At 35.0% G+C, this 21564-nt stretch overlaps 1 protein-coding gene across 1 annotated transcript; it reads left to right on the top strand.

Annotated features, from left to right (window-relative positions):
* The first annotated feature begins 6826 nt into the window (after positions 1-6826).
* On the top strand, positions 6827-12937 carry LOC149799125 (uncharacterized). Its single transcript, XM_089958139.1, has one exon. It carries the CDS (start codon positions 6827-6829, stop codon positions 12935-12937), a length of 6111 nt encoding a protein of 2036 aa, XP_089814265.1.
* Positions 12938-21564: the final 8627 nt, after the last annotated feature.

The raw sequence follows: 21564 nt of genomic DNA, 5'->3' as shown, positions 1-21564 counted from the left end.
TATCGCATATTCAAGAATCAAGATTGTGCATTAGAACCACGAAAATACAAATTACTTCTTGAATATTCAGTTAGGAGGGAGATCACGTGATAAAAATATTTCTATGACTGGCTCTCTCATGTTAGCGTTTTCAAGCTTCGATGAAGCTAATTCGTTCTGTAATTGTATAATTGAAGGAACTCGTGTACTTGGTTCTCTCGAGATTATGTTTTAGAACATTGAATACGCACATTCGAGCTTCGACAACGCGACAAAATTGTCATGTTATGTCCCTGTTTTTGGCTTGGTAGTTGAATTATGCAAGTTTCTATTTTGCGTAATGGAGAAATTTAGTGCGCATAATGAACGGTTCAGTTTCGTGCATTACAGAGATTATGTGATTGAAACATAACTTCTGGTTTGTTCTTTGAATCCGTATAATCCAGCCATGTGAGAACAAAGCATTTCCAAGCTATGGCCCCTGTGACTTGACATAAATGTTGTCACTTTTAACTGAAATATCTCAAGAATAAAGTGGTGACATGTTCAGAACGAAAGCTTAAGTTTCAAAGAAAATGCTATGCTATTACCACTATATAGTTTACTAATCGTATTGATACCATGTTGTGCCGTTTCAAGCAATTTATTCTGAATATATACGAACTCATAAATGTAACAAGGTTATACTTCAGTGTATACGAGTGTCAAGTAATGCTATAGTTATCAAGAAGATATTTGTCGACAAGTGGAAGAAAGTTACCGTCAATGTTTTTATCCATTGTTAATTGGTTCAAAATACAAACTATGTCGAGGGGTCACCACAAATGCGACTCAGCAGTGAGTGCCAGGTCCTTTTGTCAAATCCAGATTGATAATACCGGTTTTATCTGTGCGTCGCACCATCGATGCAAGTTCATTTCGCATAAAGACAACAAGAACATGCTTGACTGATTCTGCTATCTCAAGTAAATCAAGATTTGTTAATGGCGTGGCCTTCTGCGTGTTGTACCTAGTAATCGAAGACCTCTTCACGATGGTATTTGACGATTTGTTCCTGGTAATCGAAGACCTTTTCCTTTTTTATTTGTATGCGACTCCTGGCCACTTTTTCAAAGCCATCCCGGATGCAGTTCCGACGGCCCCTGGCTTCACATGAGGACTAGTCATGTCTAAAAAAAATCAAAGGCGAAGAACAATTTGTTGGTCTAGGCACTAAATAGCCATAATTGTGCTAATATGTTGCTAAACCACATACATACATACATGCATACATACATACATACGAAGATACATACTTCCGTTATAATGAACCCACTATATCAAAATAAATTAGGGATACTATATTTGAACTGTCAATAAAGAGGACACTGCGGAAAGTGGGTGTATCTGTAATATATATAGAGAGAGAGAGAGAGAGAGAGAGAGAGAGAGAGAGAGAGAAAGAAGGAGAGAGAGAGAGAGAAGGCGAGAAAGGAGGACGTGGCCAGGAAAAAGATAACTTATGGTAACCCTAAATAAATAAATTAATTAATAAATGAATAAATTAATAAAATAAAAAGACAAAGCATAGTCTGCTATTCATTACATTTGAAGAAAATACAATACTGAGATCGTAAAAAAACATAGCTGGCATGTTTTCGAACAGTTTTCTATTGGAGACGAACCGCTAGAAAAGTTTTGGAACACAACTTTGATGCTGTAAGAAAGAAATCCAGTAAAACTGTAAGCTTAATCTCGTTTTAAGTAAGGGATGTAATATTTCCTGAAAAATCCATGCTTCAAAATCGAAAGTGGTTTTGTAATTCAATGTAATGTATCATTTGGGAGTGGGAGTATCAGACGATCGAAATGACAAGCTAATCGTACAAAGTACAGGTACTGATCTGGTGATAAAAGCTTACGATTACACAATGACGGTCTTGACTTCAAATTGTTACTGATCTTTTAGATCCGGCGGCCTAACTTGTATATTATTACCTTAAAAACCGCGGCCTATCTGACCAGACTGCCATTTGGACCAGTCTTTGCAATTGTTTATCCGTATTGTAAGATTATATTTATATCATATATAATGCAATTATGAGATGTCACAAATTTACGTCGGATTTTATTGACAGACTCCAGTGCGATCGGAAAATAGCCGGATCATTTCTGTCAGGTAATGAAATAACTAAGAAATTAGTTGTAGGAATACACATCAAATTAATCTAAAGTTCTTCATTTGCAAATATTTCTTAAACCCTAACAGTTTCTCTTCATACATGGCATTAATCATTATGAACTTAGAAAATGCACCATGTTACCCTGGGTTCATAGCTCAGCTAAACCTCAGTAATAAAGAAATTTATGATATGGTTTTGAATAAAGTTTTTTCATTTATATATATTTCTTAGATCCTTTGATGTATTGTCTTCATACATTGGATAAATCACGACTAAGCTACTACAATTCATTCTGTGACAGGCTTGACCTTGGGATCATGTGATCGACACTCTGCCTCTGGCCTTCTTGTTTCATCACTGATAATTATAAAAACATCGGAAAAAAAGAACTTAATAAAAAGATGAAAAGGAAAGTGCCTTCACTCAACATGTAGGTAAATGTAGGCATACAGGCAAACATTCCACCCCTCCCCTCATGACGTTTTATAACTATGGTTCAAGCAAATTCATATCGCTGTTTTAAATATGCAGTGTAAGATCTTTAGTTATTTTACAGCATTGGATGAAGGGATATAGCCAATACAATCAATGTTCTACAATTCCGTTCTACTGGAATATTTAAAACATTAAAGGTAAATAAAGAATATTTGTATCATTGTGTATTGGGATTAGATAAAGAAAATTAATATTTATAGGATTATTTCTTTCACACCCATTGTAAATATTCTCTGAAGAATTTGGTATCAGTTGTATTTGAAATTCGTCTTCATTTCAGTGGCTCCCATGAAAGGCAAGGAAGTGCAGACTGTTTGGAAAAAGAAATGCAAACCAGTCTGTTTACATATTTGATATCAGTACATAAATGCAAACCAGTCAGTTTACATATTTGATGTCAGTTCTTTGAGATACACAGTGATTAATGACTGATTTATCATACAATGTTTCTTGACACTTTAAAAATGAATGCCCTCTACACACACTTATTCACACTGTTATCTTTGTTAAGACTTTTTTTATATAAATAATTTCTTCTAACGCCTTTCTGGAATACACAGATAAAATTTTCTTGCACAGAAAACTATTGTTGATTAGTTTGTCAAACTGAATGACTATCTACCTATCCATCTATCACAGGTAAATTTGTGTAAATATAAATAAGTGTGCCTTTTATAATAAACCGTGGACGTGTGGGACATTTTTAAAAAATGCTTTACTTTATTTCCTTGTAAAGTAAACAATATAGACCTAGATCCAACATTGAAAACTACAGAGGCAGATGAGAGTCTGTGCTGAGTCCTAATGATTTTCAGTGATTAGTACTTACGATATAGGTACAGCAGAAGACCTTTTGCTACTTTGTGAAGATATTCATTTTGATATTGTATCAGATATTGTTTGTTACATTTTTAAGTATTATAGTACATTTGTCAGTATATTTAAACAAAAACTTTCCTAAACAAAATAGTCGTTCAGAGTGGCCATATTGAAAATCTCATTATCTCTGTTCATGAAGAGAAAGTCACATCAACATTAGTTTACATGAGCAGATTTTTTATGATGTCCAGTGTGTCTTATGAATGGTTCTGCTTGGATATCTATCATGGCCACCAAAATGGCCATCTTGAAAATTGTTTTATTTGCTACTCCTCCTGAATGGCTGGTCATATCAACATGGGGTTTTCAGTGAATGACTTTTTCTGTGTCTTGTTGAGCTTAAATGAAAATGGTACCGCCTGGACAAACAGTATGGCCACCACACTGCCATCTTGGAAATATTGTGACTTCAACTTGTTCTGAATGGAAGGTAATATCAGCGTAAGGCTTTAACTAAAATATATTTTATAATGTCTAGTTGGTTCTAAGTGAAAATAGTGCTGATCTGACATCCAATATGGCCTCCACAGCAGCCATTTTGAAAATCTTGTCCCAACTCCTCTTGGATTTAAAATCAGTAATGACCATCTTGCAAATCTGGTTATCATCACTCCTGTTATTGACATAGTATTTTGCTGTTTATGATTGTCTGGGTAGTCGTATATGAAAATAATACTAATCTGACACAGTGTAGTGGGCATGGTGTCCATTTTATAAATTGTTTTGTTGCTACTTCTCTAGAAATGGTGGCCACATCAGCATTCAGTTTTCACTGAAAGACTTTTTATGATATCTAGTGAAGCCTAAATATAGATGGTGTGAACTTTATACCAAATGTAGGTGTCATGGTGGCCATTTTGAAAAACTTTTTATAGCTGCTTCTCCTGAATGGATGATCATATTTTATGGAGTTTTCATAGAAAGTCTTCTACTGATATATATAAAGAAGAGCTTCAGTTCATTCAAGGAAACTTGATAATAATGTCAGAATATTTTTCTTACCAGATGTCAATGACAAAATGGATCACAAGCATTCTGAAACCCACACAGATACTGCAGGTTCTGATGTCTCAAGGCAGACAGTGGTAACTAATTTGAGGTTTGGTACATCATCAGGAGAAAGGAGACCAGCTTTGCATAATCTGGGGGAAAAATCCCAATCTGAACCAGGGGAGGACTACCTCACAAGGTCATTGACCTTTTATAGGAATGGGAGCAAGCCAAATTTAAGCAGCAAAGAAGATGGAAATGAAAAAAAGGAACGGGTCAAGAAGACTGCAGGCAAGTCTAAAACGACTCTGTCAGTGCAGGCAGATGGACAACTTGCAGGAAGCAATTTTGGAAGGACAGAATTTCCCAGTAAAATGAAATACTCTTCTGACCTGTCTTCAGCCAAATCAAGAAATGAGTGTTTTGAGCCATCAAAATCTTTTTCAGGAAAGAGTTCAGAAGATGATGTTCGTGAAGAAAAGCACTCAGTATCAGAGTTGAGGGCAAGGTTTCAAAGCCAAAATGAAATAACTTCAGTTCCAAGAGTAGGATTTTGCAATGCTCATTTGAAGGAGAGTAAATCTAAAGGAGAAGTGTTTGAAAGGTGCTGGAGAGAAAAAGAGAATGGATCCAGAGATAGATGGGGGCCAGAGGATGAAAACCCTTTTCTTGAAACTCAATTAAAGCAAGAAAGAAGGAACAAAAGTATAAAGCACAAGACTGAACATTTGGATGGGACAGGTAAATTGAAGCCAGAAATGAAAAAGATGAGATAAACTAGAGATTAGACTTGTATGGCGACAGCATTAATTTTGCTTAGTGTTCTTCTTGGCTAGTGTGGAGTAGGGTTCCAAACCTCCAATAGATACCCATCCCAATCTATCTCAGCAGTGTTGAAAAACTGAGTAACCTCTAGAAACTCCCAGAAACCCAAACATACATCCACATTATTCTATAGATCAAATTGTAGACATTGCTTATCTACGGACATCCATTTGCACATTTGAATCAGACTAGGACGGTGGTGTGTGGTGGGGGAACAATGAAACTAAAGATACATCTGTAAACAAGTAATCATTGTAACCCATTAGGGACAATTTTCCATGACATGCCATACCCATTTTAAGTGCTGGAAACCTTATGCTAGCTATACTTCAGGCTTCATCATTCTTATTGTTTTCCCTTCACTTTAGTGGGATACTATGATACACAGTCTTTCCATGAGTCCATAACTGTTAAATCATAAGATACACTGTATCTCTCAGTCTGTCCATCAGTCTATAACCTATAACTGTTCAATCCTAAGATACACTGTATCTCTCAGTCTGTTCATCAGTCTATAACTGTCCAATCCTAAGATACTAAGCAGAAATTCCAATAAGGGGGAGAGAAACATGTTTGATATTGTGCTTCACTAGCATAAGTAGATAACAAGAACCATATAAAATTATGAACGTAGCTCCAAGGAGAAGGTACAAAATACAAATGTGCAGATATTAGTGAGGGATAACATCTTTAATTATTGCTTCTTTCTGATTATGGTTAGCTATGCCTACAATGCCTTGCTATACCACCATAGGATGGTGAAGAAGGAATAATCATGTATGCATGACTGAAACCATCTGCATGGAAAGGAACAATGAAACGTAAAAGAGCCTAATTATTCTGATAATGCTGTTCTTTAATATTGTCAAAATATTTTTTAACAGATGTGAGTGGCAGAATGGATAGCACATATTTTGGAGACCCGGCTGACATGGCAGGCTCTGTAGACACCTCAGAAGTCACAAGACAGACAGTGCAAGGTAATTTGAAATTCGACCCATCATCAGAACAGACAGTACAAGGTAATTTGAAATTTGATCCATCATCAGGAGAAATAGGAGCAGCTTTGCGTAATCTGGGAAACAAATTCCAATCTGAACCAGGGGAGGAATATCCCACTAGATCTATGGTCTTTCACAGGAATAGGAATAAACCAAGTTTAGCTAGTGAAGGGGATGGAAGTGAAACAAAAGAAAGGGTCAAGAAGATTGCAGGTGGCTCTAAAAAGATGACTCATTCAGTACAAGCAGATGGAGAAGCATCATGTTCACTTGGAGGAAGGGATGTGGAAAAGACAGATCCTTCCAGTAAATTTAATACCCTTTCTGCCTCTGCACTGCAGTCAGAAGAATTTGCTGGGACAAGACCAAGGTATTGGAGAGGAAAGGAGAATGGATTCAAATATCAATTGGAAACGGGATAGTGTTGTGCTTTCACAGAGGTCGAAGCCAGAACATGAAGTCCCTTGTCTTGAATATCAGTCAGGGCAAGAAAAAATGCGAAAAGATAGAAAACTCAAGGAATTGTCTGGAAAACCAATGAGGTTCTCTAATTCTAAAGATGAAGAGAAGTTTAAAAAATTCATCAGTGCAAAGCATGGATCTTTGGAGCAGTTACCTTTGCTAAAAGGAAGTGAACCTCTTGGTTCCAAGGAAAATTTTCAATTTGTGGATGGCATTAATAGGCAAGAGGTTATGAAAAGTAAGGAAACGTTGGATACTGATAAAAAAGTAAAAGGAATGAAAGGCAGGGAAAACAAGGATGTACCTACAGCAAAAGGAATGAAAGGCTGGAAAAACAAGGATGCACCTCCAGCAAAAGGAATGAATGGCAGGGAAATTAATAAGAATGTACATACAGTAAAAGGAATGGAAGGCAGGGAAAACAAAGATATGCCTACAGTAACAGGAATGGAAGGCAGGGAAAACAAGGATGTGCCTACAGTAAAAGGAATAAAAGACAGGGAAAACAAGGATGTACCTACAGCAAAAGGATTGAAAGGCAGGGAAAACAAGGATGTACCTACAGTAAAAAGAATGGAAGGCAGGGAAAACAAAGATGTACCTACAGCAAAAGGAATGAAAGGCAGGGAAAACAAGGATGCGCCTACAGTAAAAGGAATGGAAGGCAGGGAAAACAAGGATGTACCTACAGCAAAAGGAATGAAAGGCAGGGAAAACAAGGATGTACCTACAGCAAAAGGAATGGAAGGCAGGGAAAACAAAGATGTACCTACATTAACAGGAATGGACGGCAGGGAAAACAAGGATGTTCCTACAGTAAAAGTAATGAAAGGCAGGGAAAACAAGGATGTACCTACAGTAAAAGGAATGGAAGGCAGGGAAAACAAAGATGTATCTACATTAACAGGAATGGACGGCAGGGAAAACAAGGATGTTCCTACATTAAAAGTAATGAAAGGCAGGGAAAACAAGGATGTACCTACAGTAAAAGGAATGAAAGGCAGGGAAAATAAGAGTGTAACTTCAAGTAATGGTAAGACAAGAAACAAAAAAAGTTACAAAACAATGAAGCAGGAAGATCAAATGAATCCCAAATCAATGAAAATTCAGTGTTCTTTACTTTGTGTGAACTTTTCCAATGAGGCTGAAACTGGATCAGACTTGGGGGACTACTTAAGATATAGACTTGGAGATGGATTTAAATACAAATTTGAAGTTCAAAATATTGAAAGAATTACATCAAATGGACAGGGAAATACAAAAGTAACACTGTCTTTTCCCAGCAAAGTTGTTGCTAAGAAAGCTAAAGAATGCCTACGACAAAGTAACAGGAAGTCAGCTACAAAGCTACTTACCTACTTTCCTGAAGAGAAAGTGAGGGAGTTAATTGTTTTAGACCCTTGTGAAACTGAATCTAGGTTTGAACAACATTTAAAGATAATAGTGGAACAGGCCACAGAAACTTTGGCATTACACAAGGCAAAAATAAATGAGAAGAGTGAAGGAGTGATGAAGCTTGAAGAGAGCCTTTCGGATGGAAATCTGTCAGTGAGAGAATTTGAATGGACAGAATCAAAAATAAAGGCAACAAAAGATAAATGTGAAGAACTTGAACTTCAGAAGAAAGAATTTTGTTTCTACATTAAAAGTGTTCATGACAAGCTAGAGGAAATCAAGAACTCTGTGAAATTTGAAACAAAAATGAACGAAATTAGAATTGCTTTTGGAATAGAGTGCAGGCGACTATCAGATGCTTTGCCAATGTATGTATCAGACATACTCAGTGCAGTGAAGAATTCACAAGTGTCAGTTATATTGGGGGAGACAGGATCAGGAAAAAGTACACAGATGACTCAGTATCTCTACCAGGCAGGATTTGCAGAACATGGTCTTATTGCTTGCACACAGCCAAGAAAGATAGCTGCAGTGACTCTAGCAACACATGTAGCTTCTGAAATGGCATCAGGCATTGGACAAATTGTTGGATATCAAGTTGGCATGAAAGTTAAAAGAACGAAAATTACAAAGATCTTGTACATGACAGACCATATTCTTCTGAATGAGTGCATCCAAGATAATGAACTTAAAAACTTTTCATGCATCATCATAGATGAAGCACATGAACGAAGCATTTTTACAGATTTATTGCTCGGAATGATTAAGTCAGCATTGAAGAAGAGACCTGATTTGAAAGTGATAATAACATCGGCAACAATTAATCCAGATGTCTTCGTTTCCTATTTTGGTGGGGTAGAAAAATGTCCAGTTGTTCATGTTTCAGGTAGGGCATTTCCTGTTGATGTAATATGGCTAAACCCAAAGGATGACGAAAATCCTTTTGATGACTATGTTACTAAAGCAGTTAATATTGCAGTGGATCTTCACCGACAGAATCCACCGGGTGATGGGGACATACTTGTCTTTCTCACTACACCGCTTGAAACTGAAAAGTGCTGTGAAGAGTTTGTTCAGAAATGTCGCACAGACAAATCCTTCCAGTGTCTACCACTGCATGGAAAACTTCAACCAGAAGAACAACAGAAGGTCTTTCAGCCAAATACACCAAATAAACGTAAAGTTGTTTTTGCTACCAACAGTGCGGAAACATCTATCACTATTCCTGGGGTTAGATATGTTGTTGATACAGGACTTGCAAAAGAGATGCAGTTCAACCCAAAGCGGAATATTAGTTCACTGTGTGTGTATCCAATTAGCCAGAGCTCAGCAGAGCAAAGGAAAGGGAGAGCTGGAAGGACATCTCCAGGGAAATGCTACAGACTTTACAATGAAAAAACATATGAAACAATGGAAAAAAGTACAAAACCAGAGATTTTGAGAGTTCATCTGGGGCAAGCACTTCTTAAGCTTTTAGAGCTTGGAGTAGATCCTCTCTCTTTTGACTTTGTGGAGTCACCAACACAAGGAGCACTAGAAAATGCCATGCAGTTTCTCCGTGATATTGGAGCAGTTGAAGATGCCAAGATTACCAAACTCGGACACTGGATATCAAAATTGCCTATTGAACCTAGACAGGGGTTACTTTTGAAAAAAGGAATACTGGCAGGCATAGCTATGGAGGCTCTTGTTGTGGCATCATTCAGTGGAGGAGGTGGAACTTTCTATCGATCAGGGACAGAAGAAGAAAAGAAGAAAGCTGATATAAAGAAAATAGAATTTTGCCACAAGGGAGGTGACATTTTGACATTACTCAATGTTTACAGAAGATGGGATAAAGTTGCAGAGAAGCAGAAAGGTGCATGGTGTTTTCAAAATTATATCAATGCCAAATCATTGAGAGGTGTGCGAGAGACAATGAATGAACTCCGAACTATTTTAAAGAGGGACTTGAGAGAAGACATTCTTTTTGAGTTCAGAATAGCAGAGGAGGCTGACCCTATACTAAAAAACGTGCTGATAGAGACTATGAAAGAAAATGTTTGCTGCTTTCTTGGACATGAAAAGGCAGGATGTTTTAATTTAAAGAATCACCAGCATGTTCAGATTCATCCATCATCAGTACTGAAGCCATTAGATCTCCAACCTGAGCTTATTGTTTATGAGCAGGTACTTCAGACATCTGCAGATTTTGTGACCAACATTACTCCTGTTAATGAAGATGAAATGATGTTCTTGCCATCAGAAGTGCTAGATATTTACAAAAGCACAAAGGACAACATACGTGTTTCATTAAAGCAGACATATTGGGCAGGGAAAAAAGTAATGAGACAATTTATTGGTCCATTACATCAGAATAGAAAAGAAGTAGAAGATAGACTGAGTACAGCATGTGAAAATCGGACTGTGGTACTTGATGCCAACAAGATTACTGGAAAGATACAGCTCTACTGTAGTAAGGTGGATGAACAATGCACTGTAAGAATGCTTGAAAATGTTTTGGATGGGTTAACTAAGCCATTGTTGCAAAAGTGTGTTGAGGTGCCAGTTGGAAAGTCGGACGGTGGGGTACGAGTTGTTTTGGGTGCGGGTGGTGAGGTATTAAATATACTCATGCCATACCAGTATAGGACCCTCATTGTCAAGCAGAAACTACTATCAGATAAAGAGATAGAGATCTCGGATGTTGAGGAGGTTTTCTCTTTGTATGGAGAGATAACCGACATTAAACCATTCGTGAAGAAAGATGGAAAAGATCCTTCCTACTGGGGAACAGTGACCTACACGAGAGATATAGATGCCAAGAATGCCTTAACTTTGTTTACATCATCTGCAAACAGATTTTTTGAAGTCATTCCTCAGTTGCCAAAAACAAATTCTAATACTTCCAGGGATTTTAAACTCAAATTATCTTGGTGTCGTAGGCATGGGAAGAGAATCGCGTATGTCAAAATGGCTTGGCCAGAGGACTTCGTAAAAGCTATGGCAGCAAGATCTGTTACAATTGATGGTCGGGTAGTTTCAATTCAGCAATCTAGAGATAATGGTACACATGACACCACAAATCAACTGTATTTGACAGGTTTACGGTATAACATTCTTGAGGAAGATATAAAAGCTGCCTTCAAAGGATTGCTTGGACTCTCAGAAGCACAAGTCAGTGACAGAATAAATCATATTGTTATTCCTAGAGAAGCCTCCAAAACTTCCAAACAGATGTATATTGCACTTCGTGAGAAAATTGAGAGGGAAGTTTCACAGTATGCTCCGAGAGGATCCTTTGATATCACATTTGTACCAGATCCAGTGAAAAATCAGAAATGCGTTCGATACACAGTACTTGTCAGTTTCAGCAACCCTAATGAAGGCCAGACTGCGTTAAATGGGATGCGTATAAATCCACCAAGTTTCGGTATCTATCCTGTTCATGTAACGGCTGACTTGGAAACATCAGTCACTGTCTGGAAGAATGTTTATAAGGCAGTGAGCTCTGATATTGAACACACCATTGAATTCATTATGTCTCACATTCCGAATGTTAGTGTAAAAACCAACAGATCCAGGGCAGGAAATGTCTTTTTAAATATAAAATCTGAAGATGCCAGTTTATTGGGTCGTGCGAAAGTATTATTACATGATGTAGTTCAGGGTGATATCCTTGAATGCAGACAAAATAAAGAAATAGCTAGACTTTTTACCAGAGATGGGCATTGTGAAATGAAGAGAATTGAGAAAGAAACTGGAGCTGTTATTTTTGTTGATAACAGGGCAATGTCTGTTTCCATTCAAGGAACACAGACAAGAAGAACAGAAGCTTTGTCTGCCATCAACAAGTATTTGAATACATTGGCAGGGCTTCTTGAAAGACATTTACAGTTGAAAGGAGATGGTAAACCACGTGGGTTGATGAAGGAGATCATATCCAAATATGGTACAGACCTTGAACAGATGAAGAAATATACAGGAGTTAAATTCCTGAAACTTGATCTACGAAATCACCAGATAACCATTCTTGGAGATCAAGACTCTGTTGGCAAAATGGAGAAAATGCTGCAAGAAATTTGTGATCATTTACAGAAAGGCACTTGTTTTGAACCTTCAGAACTGCCAGACTGTCCAGTTTGCATGTGTCCAGTGGAACCTTCTAACATGTATTGTCTTGAGTATTGTGGACATCCATATTGCGGTGAATGCATAAACAACCTTCTGAAGTCTGGCATCCAGGATAAAAATTTTCCTATTTTATGTGTTGAAGAAAACTGTGAACAACCTTTGGTTATTGAAGACTTCAATGCTTTTATTCAACAAGGATGTACTACACAACAAGATCTAACGAAATCTTCGTTGAGTCTCTTTGTAAGCAAAAATAATACACAGTTCCGCTACTGCATTACACCTGACTGTCATATGGTTTACAGGATCACAGCTGAAGGAATACCATTTGCATGCAGTGAATGTCAGCAAAGGATTTGTACAGCTTGCCATGTTCAGTACCACAATGGCCTAACATGCTCCATGTACCAGGAAGAAAAGAGAGATGAAAACAAAATTGATTCTTGGCTAAGGAAGGACAGAGTAAATAGAAAGCTTTGTCCAAAGTGTTCTGCTCCAATTGAAAAAGCTGGTGGTTGTAATCATATGGAGTGTGAAATTTGTCATATTCATATTTGCTGGGTTTGTTTGAAGACATTTTCTAGTGGAAGTGATTGTTATGGGCACTTGCGTTCTGCTCATAATTCTTTTGTATAAAGAACCCCAACATCAAATAAACTTAGCAAGAACACCAATATTAAGAGAACTCAACATGAACGCCAACATTAAATGAACTTAACATGAAACCCAACATTAAATGAACTTAACATGAACCCCAACATTAAATGAACTTAACATGAACCCCAACATTAAATGAACTTAACATGAAACCCAACATTAAATGAACTTAACATGAAACCCAACATTAAATGAACTTAACATGAAACCCAACATTAAATGAACTTAACATGAAACCCAACATTAAATGAACTTAACATAAAACCCAACATTAAATGAACTTAACATGAAACCCAACATTAAATGAACTTAACATGAAACCCAACATTAAATGAACTTAACATGAAACCCAACATTAAATGAACATATCATTAAAAAGAAATACTTTTTCATTTGTACAAAGAACCCCAACATTAAATGAACTTAGCATTTAAGAAACACATATATTTTCTTTCGCATCCTAACCCCCAACACTAAATCAACTTAGCATTAAATAAAGGTACACAGACATACACAGATACACATGCACACATACACACACAAAATACACATACACAGATGCACATGCACATGCAAACATACACACACAACATTCACATACACACACAACTTGCACATACACAGACATACACAGATACACACACAACATACACAGACATGCACATATACACATGCACAACATACACAGACATACACAGATACATGTGCACACATAAACTCACAACATACACACACACATACGTTAACAGATACATACACATACACACAACATAAACATACAGACATACACAGATACACATACACATACACACATGACATACACAGATACACATGCACACTTGCACAACATACACAATCATAGATATACATGCACACATACACACAAACCATTCACATACACAGAGATACACAGATACACGCACACATACACACAATATTTTCACTAGGCTTGTTATTTATCTGTATAATCTTTTCCAACTGTCTGGTCAATTTTATGGTTTAGAGCTTAATTAATACATTGAAACCTCACCAGACTGAAACCTCTCTGTATGCCACTTTTAGTCCTCTGCCGTCGGTCTCCAGAAAAAGGGGGGATGCTGATGGGAAAAGATCAGGTGAGAATACCGTCCATTAGTGGATGTAACATAATTACATTCGATATAATCAGTTAAAGTAAATTTACTGTAGAAAATTTTTATTTACTGTAATCATTAGACTTCTATCCAGGGTCCAACACTAGTCATTGAAGATTGTGAATAGACTAGAAGTGCTTACAAATTGCTGTGAGTAAACAGAAATACTCTTGAACCTGAAATAGTATTTCTGGTCCCAAGGTTCCCTTCTTGTAATGAAATAACTAAATCAATTTTAAAATAAAAACATTCACATTCAAGAGTTCTGTTTGGTCCCGAGGGCTTTTGGTCTTGAGAGGTGTTACTCTATTCAGCCTGTTATTATCTATCCTAATACCAATTGTCTGGACAGATTACACACACTCATAATAAAAGTTTAAATCAGACATTCTATATTGATGAAATTTTCAGTTATAACTGTAGAAATATTTATTGAGATTTGAAATTACTGTATCAACAAAACCAAGATGAATAGGACCATTAAAGTAATATCTGTTTATCTCCACAAGAGAGTGTCATTTTGTGCACTTAAAATATAACTTTTAAATGATTGCTCATACTGTTTAATTTACATTTTACATTTTTATGCCCCCTACACAGTCATTGAGTACTGAAGTTAGATCATTTTTAAGTCATTAACCTATTAGCCAGCTCACTTCATATTTGGAACACTTCTATCATCACCCAGTACTTCTATTTCCCTCAATCTCTTTAGAAAATATATTATGTTGCAATGTTAGTCCATCTATATGTCTGGTAACAATTTGGTTTCTGTTCAAAACTCGAGTTGTCCATTATCTGCAGTTCACAAATATTGTGGATGGCTTGCACTTTCAGTAAGGAAGAATTTTATTAACTTTTAAAGGTCAAAACTCAAGGTCAGGGTGACTAAAGGACCAAAAGATGATTCTGCAATTTTAACAGTGTCAATTATCTACCATCAACAGTTACCAAACAGTGAGGATCAGTTGCACTGGATCTAAGAAAGAGCCCATTGATTTCAGATTTAAAATGTCAAAACTGAAGGTTATTGATATTGATGAAATAAAAGTAGTTTCCACACAGTTAAATTAGTTCATATCATGTATCTTAACCAGACTTTGTGATGGCCTGCACTTGGGGTAAGGCAAAAGTCTATTGATATTGAACCAAAGGTAAAGTACACAATGACTAAGGCAAGAAAAATGGTTTCAGCACAATATCATTAGTTCCACATCACAGACATAGATCAATCTTTTTGGATGCATTGCATTTTGGGTAAGAAAGAAGGATGTTAATTTGGGTGTCCAAAGGTCAAAGGTAAGTGTCACTAGCTGGGAAAGGAAAAGTGTTCTGCATAACCGTGCTATTTTAATTGTAGGAATACAATATTTGTTACTATTGCAAAACTTTTCTTTTCTGGGACTCTAGTTCTCTGAGTTCAAGCCTCTTGTAATTAGTATTAGAACGTATTAGTATATAGTATTATAAGTCTTAGTCACAGCCAAATATGGAGTATCATCCTTTATCCTTTTTGTGTGTGCTTATTTGTTAACCCAAATTGACTTTCATTTTGTCTTTTAATGTCTTTTTGGCATTTCATCTACCTATTTATATTGATTGATTGTCTCCTCAGTCTTTGCGTTAGCAGAGTGTTATCTGTAACAGTTGTTTTTGTAAATATCTTTCTTTTTACACTCTGCCTAGTCTTAACAAGAGGGACCATTTTTTGGTGAAAATTAAATCTGATAAAGTTAGGGTTTTTGCTACCTGTTGAGAATTTTCCACTCTCATATATTTGTATGTTTTTACAAGAGTGTGTCAGTCTCACACTACCTACTTTTACCTTTGATATTTGGGGTATTTTGTGACTGCTAAATTCTGCAATGTTTTTGTAGCAGGTAATAGAATGCTGCTATTAAAATGTTGTTTTTTTTTGTTTGGGGGGGGGATAAAGCTTATTTTAATTATGTTTTATTTATCAGCTACTGTTATAAAGATTCCATCCTTCCATACCACTCTGATGTCCTGTGCTATAGATCTAAGTCAAAAGATGTGTACAGTTTAAAGTTTTTAAATGACTTTCATTATTTTAATATTTTATTATCTGTTAGTGCTTATGACAGGCTGTGAATAATACACTGTTTATTATAATTTTAAACTGCTATTATATAAAGTTGCAACAGAGTACCAAAGATAAGTAGAACCCATCAAGAATATTATGCACAATTCTAATTTTTAATGACTTTCATTATCATAATAGATACACATCTTTAAGTGCTACAGACAGTTTTTGGCTAATGCATAGTCTATTTTAATTTTGAACTGCTATTTTACAGAGATCCAACAGAGTGTAATAGTGTAATGTCAAGTTAAGAATCAGTTTTAGTAGTGATTTTTTTTTCTTTAACTCACTTGACCACAAATCTTAAAGAATTTATTATATGGTACTTCACCCTGTATAGCTTATTGTATGGTCCTGCACCCTGTATAGCTTATTGTATGGTCTTGTACCATGTATAGCTTATTGTATGGTCCTGCACCCTGTATAGCTTATTGTATGGTCCTGCACCCTGTATAGCTTATTGTATGGTCCTGCACCCTGTATAGCTTATTGTCTATCCATCGACATTTGATTGTTACCACTCTGGAGGCAATATTTCTAATCTGATTATGATTCAGACTTGGAATATGGTGTTATATAATCTTGATTATGGCTGACATTGAAAATGAGAAATATCCACAAATATTTATGATTGGCTGAACTTGTTACCTATCCTGAAGTAATGTTTCTGGTTCAATTTTGGTCAAATTTTAACATGAATTTATCATTATGATCAATGTATCATCTGGGTTGGATAGGGAGTGAGATCCACACATATCAATGAGTTGATCTCACATGTAATGAGCTAAGCTTGTTACCACTCTGGAGACCATATTTCTTATTGAATGTGCTCAAGTACTCTGGAGAACAAATGTCTGATTGACTTTCGGTCTTACCACTCTGGAGACTATATTTCTGATTGACTGAGCTTATCACCACTCTTGAGACCATATTTCTGATTGGCTGAGCTTGTCGCCACTCTTGAGACCACATTTCTGATTCAGTTTTGATCAAACTTGGCATATTGGCGAATTTTGTCAACATCACAGAAAAATTAAATACTAATCAGATCTATACATATTAATGAGAGGAACATGCATCTGATTGCCTCAGCTTTTCACCACACATGAAGCAATATTGCTGATCTGATTCTGGGAAATATGTTAACATAGTCATTATGATCAAGGTATCTTTTGAGTTAGATAATGAACAAGATCAATGCATATTAATGATGTAATCTTGCCTCTGATATGCTGAACTTGTAACCAGTCTAGAAACTGTATTTTGATTTTTTGATCAAACTTGGCAAGTTTATCTAAATCATACAGATAGATGGGTACAATTAGGAGCAAGATCCTTGTGTAATAATAATAATAATAATAATAGTAATAATAATAATAATAATAACAATGCTAAAAATAATAGCAATAATAATAAGAATAATAATAAAATAATAATAATAATAATAATAATTATTATTATTATTATTATTATTATCAGGTGATCTTGCATCAGATCGATTTAACAACGCTAAGAATTATTATTTGTTAATTTCTGATCAAACTTGTTAAATGGTCTTATATAGTCAAGATGTTGGATGGTCTCATCAGAACAAGATCTGTGTATATTTATGAGAAAATCTTGTATCTTATTGGATGAGTGATCACCGCTATGGAGACTTATTTTGATCATAGTTTGCTCCAACTTTGTAAATATCATCATTATCTTCAACATATTCTGTATTAAATGAGACCTGCACACATTACAAACATGATTTTCCATCTGGTTAGCTGAGTTTGTTAATTGCCTAGATCTTGAGACCATATATCTTGTACAATTCTGATCAAACTTGGCAAACAGGTTTGATGAATTTGATAATAAGCACAAGAATATCATATTAATTATACCTGTATCTTTGGAATGAATTTTATTGGATTATAGTAGAATAAATAAAATTGACATAATATAAAGTTTATTATTCTTATAACATTACATTGGCATGCTTAGTGAAATGGTTAACTGTTAAATTATGTAAGGTAGGTGAGTGACATGAGGCCCACTTGGGCCTCTCTTGTATCATCCATAACAGATGTTTAATATAATAAGTCAACTCCTTGTTGGATGAAATTTTATACTGATTTATGTAACAATTTTGGATATCTTATATATAATCATGTTATTTGTATGACTGTATTTGACAACTGTCTAACTGATTTGGGACATGAATCAAGGTAAAAAAAATCTAGTTCCACTTAATTTTAAAATGTTCCAGTAACAAAAGATACAGGTGTTATAAAATTAAAATTCTTAAAGATTGTAAACAAAATTATTTAATTAAATATAAGTAATGAATCCCCAAAATTGGAATAATTTTTAAAAAGTGTAATACATGTATGAAGCATTCTCTTTTATATAAAATAATAAGTGACGTGATAATTTATATAAGTAATGGCTTTCAGAAAATCACATGGAAACCACAATGTTTGCAAACATAATAAAAATAACTAATATAATTGAGATATGATGGGGAGAATAAAGAAAAGAAGTCTGAGATGTGAAGCTTTTTAGTAACTGAATTTGAAAACGTATACAATAAATAATGGATTGAATAGCAAAGGTAGTGTTAATTAAAGTTTTAAACTAAAGTCTGCAGGCAGATTTTATATATATATATATATATATATATATATATATATATATATATATATATATATATATAATGCTTGATCTTTGTCCCTTACTGAGAGTAGAGTTATTGCCTACCTGACTTTTTCATTTTTAAAAATATGTTTATGTGGATCTGAGTTCAAGACTTTGGGTTTTCTCTTGGAAGTTCTATTGTGTTTTCGGTGAAGTGAAAGATGTATATCAAACGGATTTAGGAAACAATTATTCAGTCCTCTTTCAATAGAGTCTTTGGGAATCTGTGATTCATGTTTATGGTTATGTTCAATTATAATTTGAGAGGAAGTATTTATTTAAATTATTAAGTGTAATTACAAGGTGCTAATTTATTTTGCTTGGACTAAAACACTACTTGGTGATTATTGAGGACTCATTTAAAGACATTCTGGTTAATACATTTATATTATATCAGGACATTCAAGATTATTGGAATTCATTCGGAACATTCCATACTTTGATACTCCTGATTAAATAATTAGGATTAATTACATTTAATGCACTATCCTGTGACTTTTGAATTTTCATTTTGTATTACACTGAAATAAATTCTTTGTTGATTTTACTAAGCTAGTTTGTGTTGTTTCTTCCAGTTACATAGTTTAGGACCACAGAGTAGTAACAGTGTCTATATACATAGTAACAGTGTCTGTCTACAATTTGCCAAAATTTAGAGCATTGAGATCTGATATGTCCCCATATTTTAATTGCACTAATTGTATCATATTTTTAGAATAGATTGGGTTCTTAGTGCAATTAATGTATTTTGTCATATATTGTGTTTATTAGATCTGTAAATGTAGATGCTGTTCTTTTCATTTTTGAACTGTTGAGGATCCGCAAGAATGTGCTGGAACATATTTTTCTTGGTTACCACCACTTCTCTCTCTCTCTCTCTCTCTCTCTCTCTCTCTGCATGAAAACTATTATATCCATGTTTGTACATCTATATATTTTTTCTTACCACTGAAAGGTTTACTCATTGCAACTTATATTATAGGATGTATTTATGACAATTAATGCAGCTTTATAAAGTTAACAAAATGAACTCTTACTGGTCTGATTAGGAATGCCACCAGTATCTGTCTACACATTATTTCTGCCAAAGAGGAAGATCTTGGACCAAAAATCATTTTTCACAAAGAACATAAATTTATACATTGATTAAAAGTGTCATGCATTGAGGCTATGGCTTGGACATTTACGAATTTAAATCATAAACATATCAGTTTTAACTTTGACATTGATCTCAGGCCAGATTATGCAGTGAAAATATCACTGTTGTTACAAGTTTGCAATTACTTGGATACTTTCAGCAACAAATTTTTTAAAATAAATTTATATATATAAATCTACAGGCATGATTGAAAAATAAGATATTTTGTGAATCAACCTCTGTTTCTAGAGATACAATTTTCAATCCACTCTTAAAATGACCTGAAGTGAAAGTTTGTTTCATATTACTTTGTTAACATGATCTATGTTAATATATGAAATAATGCATTTGCCACAAGGAGTTGAACTGTTTCACTGAATTATTTTTATTCTGTGTTTTAGTATTGCATGTATAACCAATATTTTCCTCACTTGTTAGACAAATTGACTTTGTTAAAACATTTTATAAACCTTACAGTTAATGAGCTTTGATATATTGTTAGATATGTTGTTAACTGTTTTGAACTGTTTGGTTGCATACCTTTCCAATTAATTTATAAATTTAAATAAAAGATCTATTCTGTATTATATTGCTTTTTATTATATGCTAATGTTTGCAAATTACTGCTGTAATTTTACTCCTGTTCACAAAATATGAATGTATAAATAACATAATTCTATGGGATATTATGATGGAATTAAAGGGGTAAAAAAGTAATAAATCCACTAAGTAAAAGCTATATATTTGTCAAACGTACCTTGTAAATAACACCTGGTAGAAGCCCTGAATCTGAAAAACTGAAAAAATATTAAGTGTTGTGACATTTATAGGTTTTACCTTAGTTATTGAATGCTGGAAATTGAACAAAAAATTAAGTGTTACAACAGTTACAGGTTTTACCACAGTTATTGAATCCTAGAAAAATTAAAATAAATAATAAGTGTTCCAACAGTTATAGGTTTTACCACAGTTACTTAAGGGAGCCGCAGTAGCTCAGTCAGTTGAGTGTAAGGTAGGAATATGTTATCTATTAATAAACAGGCCAGCCTGGATCAGCAGATCTCTTTTCTTTTCATGAAGCAAGGAGATGGTGTTGAGTGAAGACCACAATCAGGCTGTTAAGAATGCCTATGACTTTCGCGTTTATAGCAAGAAATTTGACCACGACCATATGCGACACCATTGCCATAATGTTGGACAAGACTGCAGAGCCGCCTATCAAGCTGCACATGTACCCAGACAAAATTAAACAGCTGTTGTGATTCATAATCTGGGTGGCTAGGATGGCCATCTGATTATGGTGGTTGTCACAACAGTGTCAGAGAAAATGATAAGTGTAATTCCAAACAACTTGGAGAAGTCCACGATGTTCTCACTAGGTTAGTTGCCATTTGCAAGTGCGTTTTCCCACATGATTACACGAGTAAGCCATTCGAAAAGAAAGCAGCTTCCACTTACTACAGCTAGCTTAAGCACCATTGTATAACCACAAACAAATTATGAACAAGCCCTGAATATATGAAAGATCTCTGGCAGCAAAATCCTGGGCGAC

This window comes from Sinohyriopsis cumingii, chromosome 5 (genome assembly GCF_028554795.1).
Source record: "Sinohyriopsis cumingii isolate HCF-2022 chromosome 5, ASM2855479v2, whole genome shotgun sequence".
NCBI classification, from domain to species: domain Eukaryota; kingdom Metazoa; phylum Mollusca; class Bivalvia; order Unionida; family Unionidae; genus Sinohyriopsis; species Sinohyriopsis cumingii.
This window is presented reverse-complemented; position numbering and strand designations above follow the sequence as displayed.

What these genes read in the sequence shown, in the direction of transcription:
- LOC149799125 (XM_089958139.1), top strand. Translation starts at nt 6,827, where the DNA reads ATGCGAAAAGATAGAAAACTCAAGGAATTGTCTGGAAAACCAATGAGG.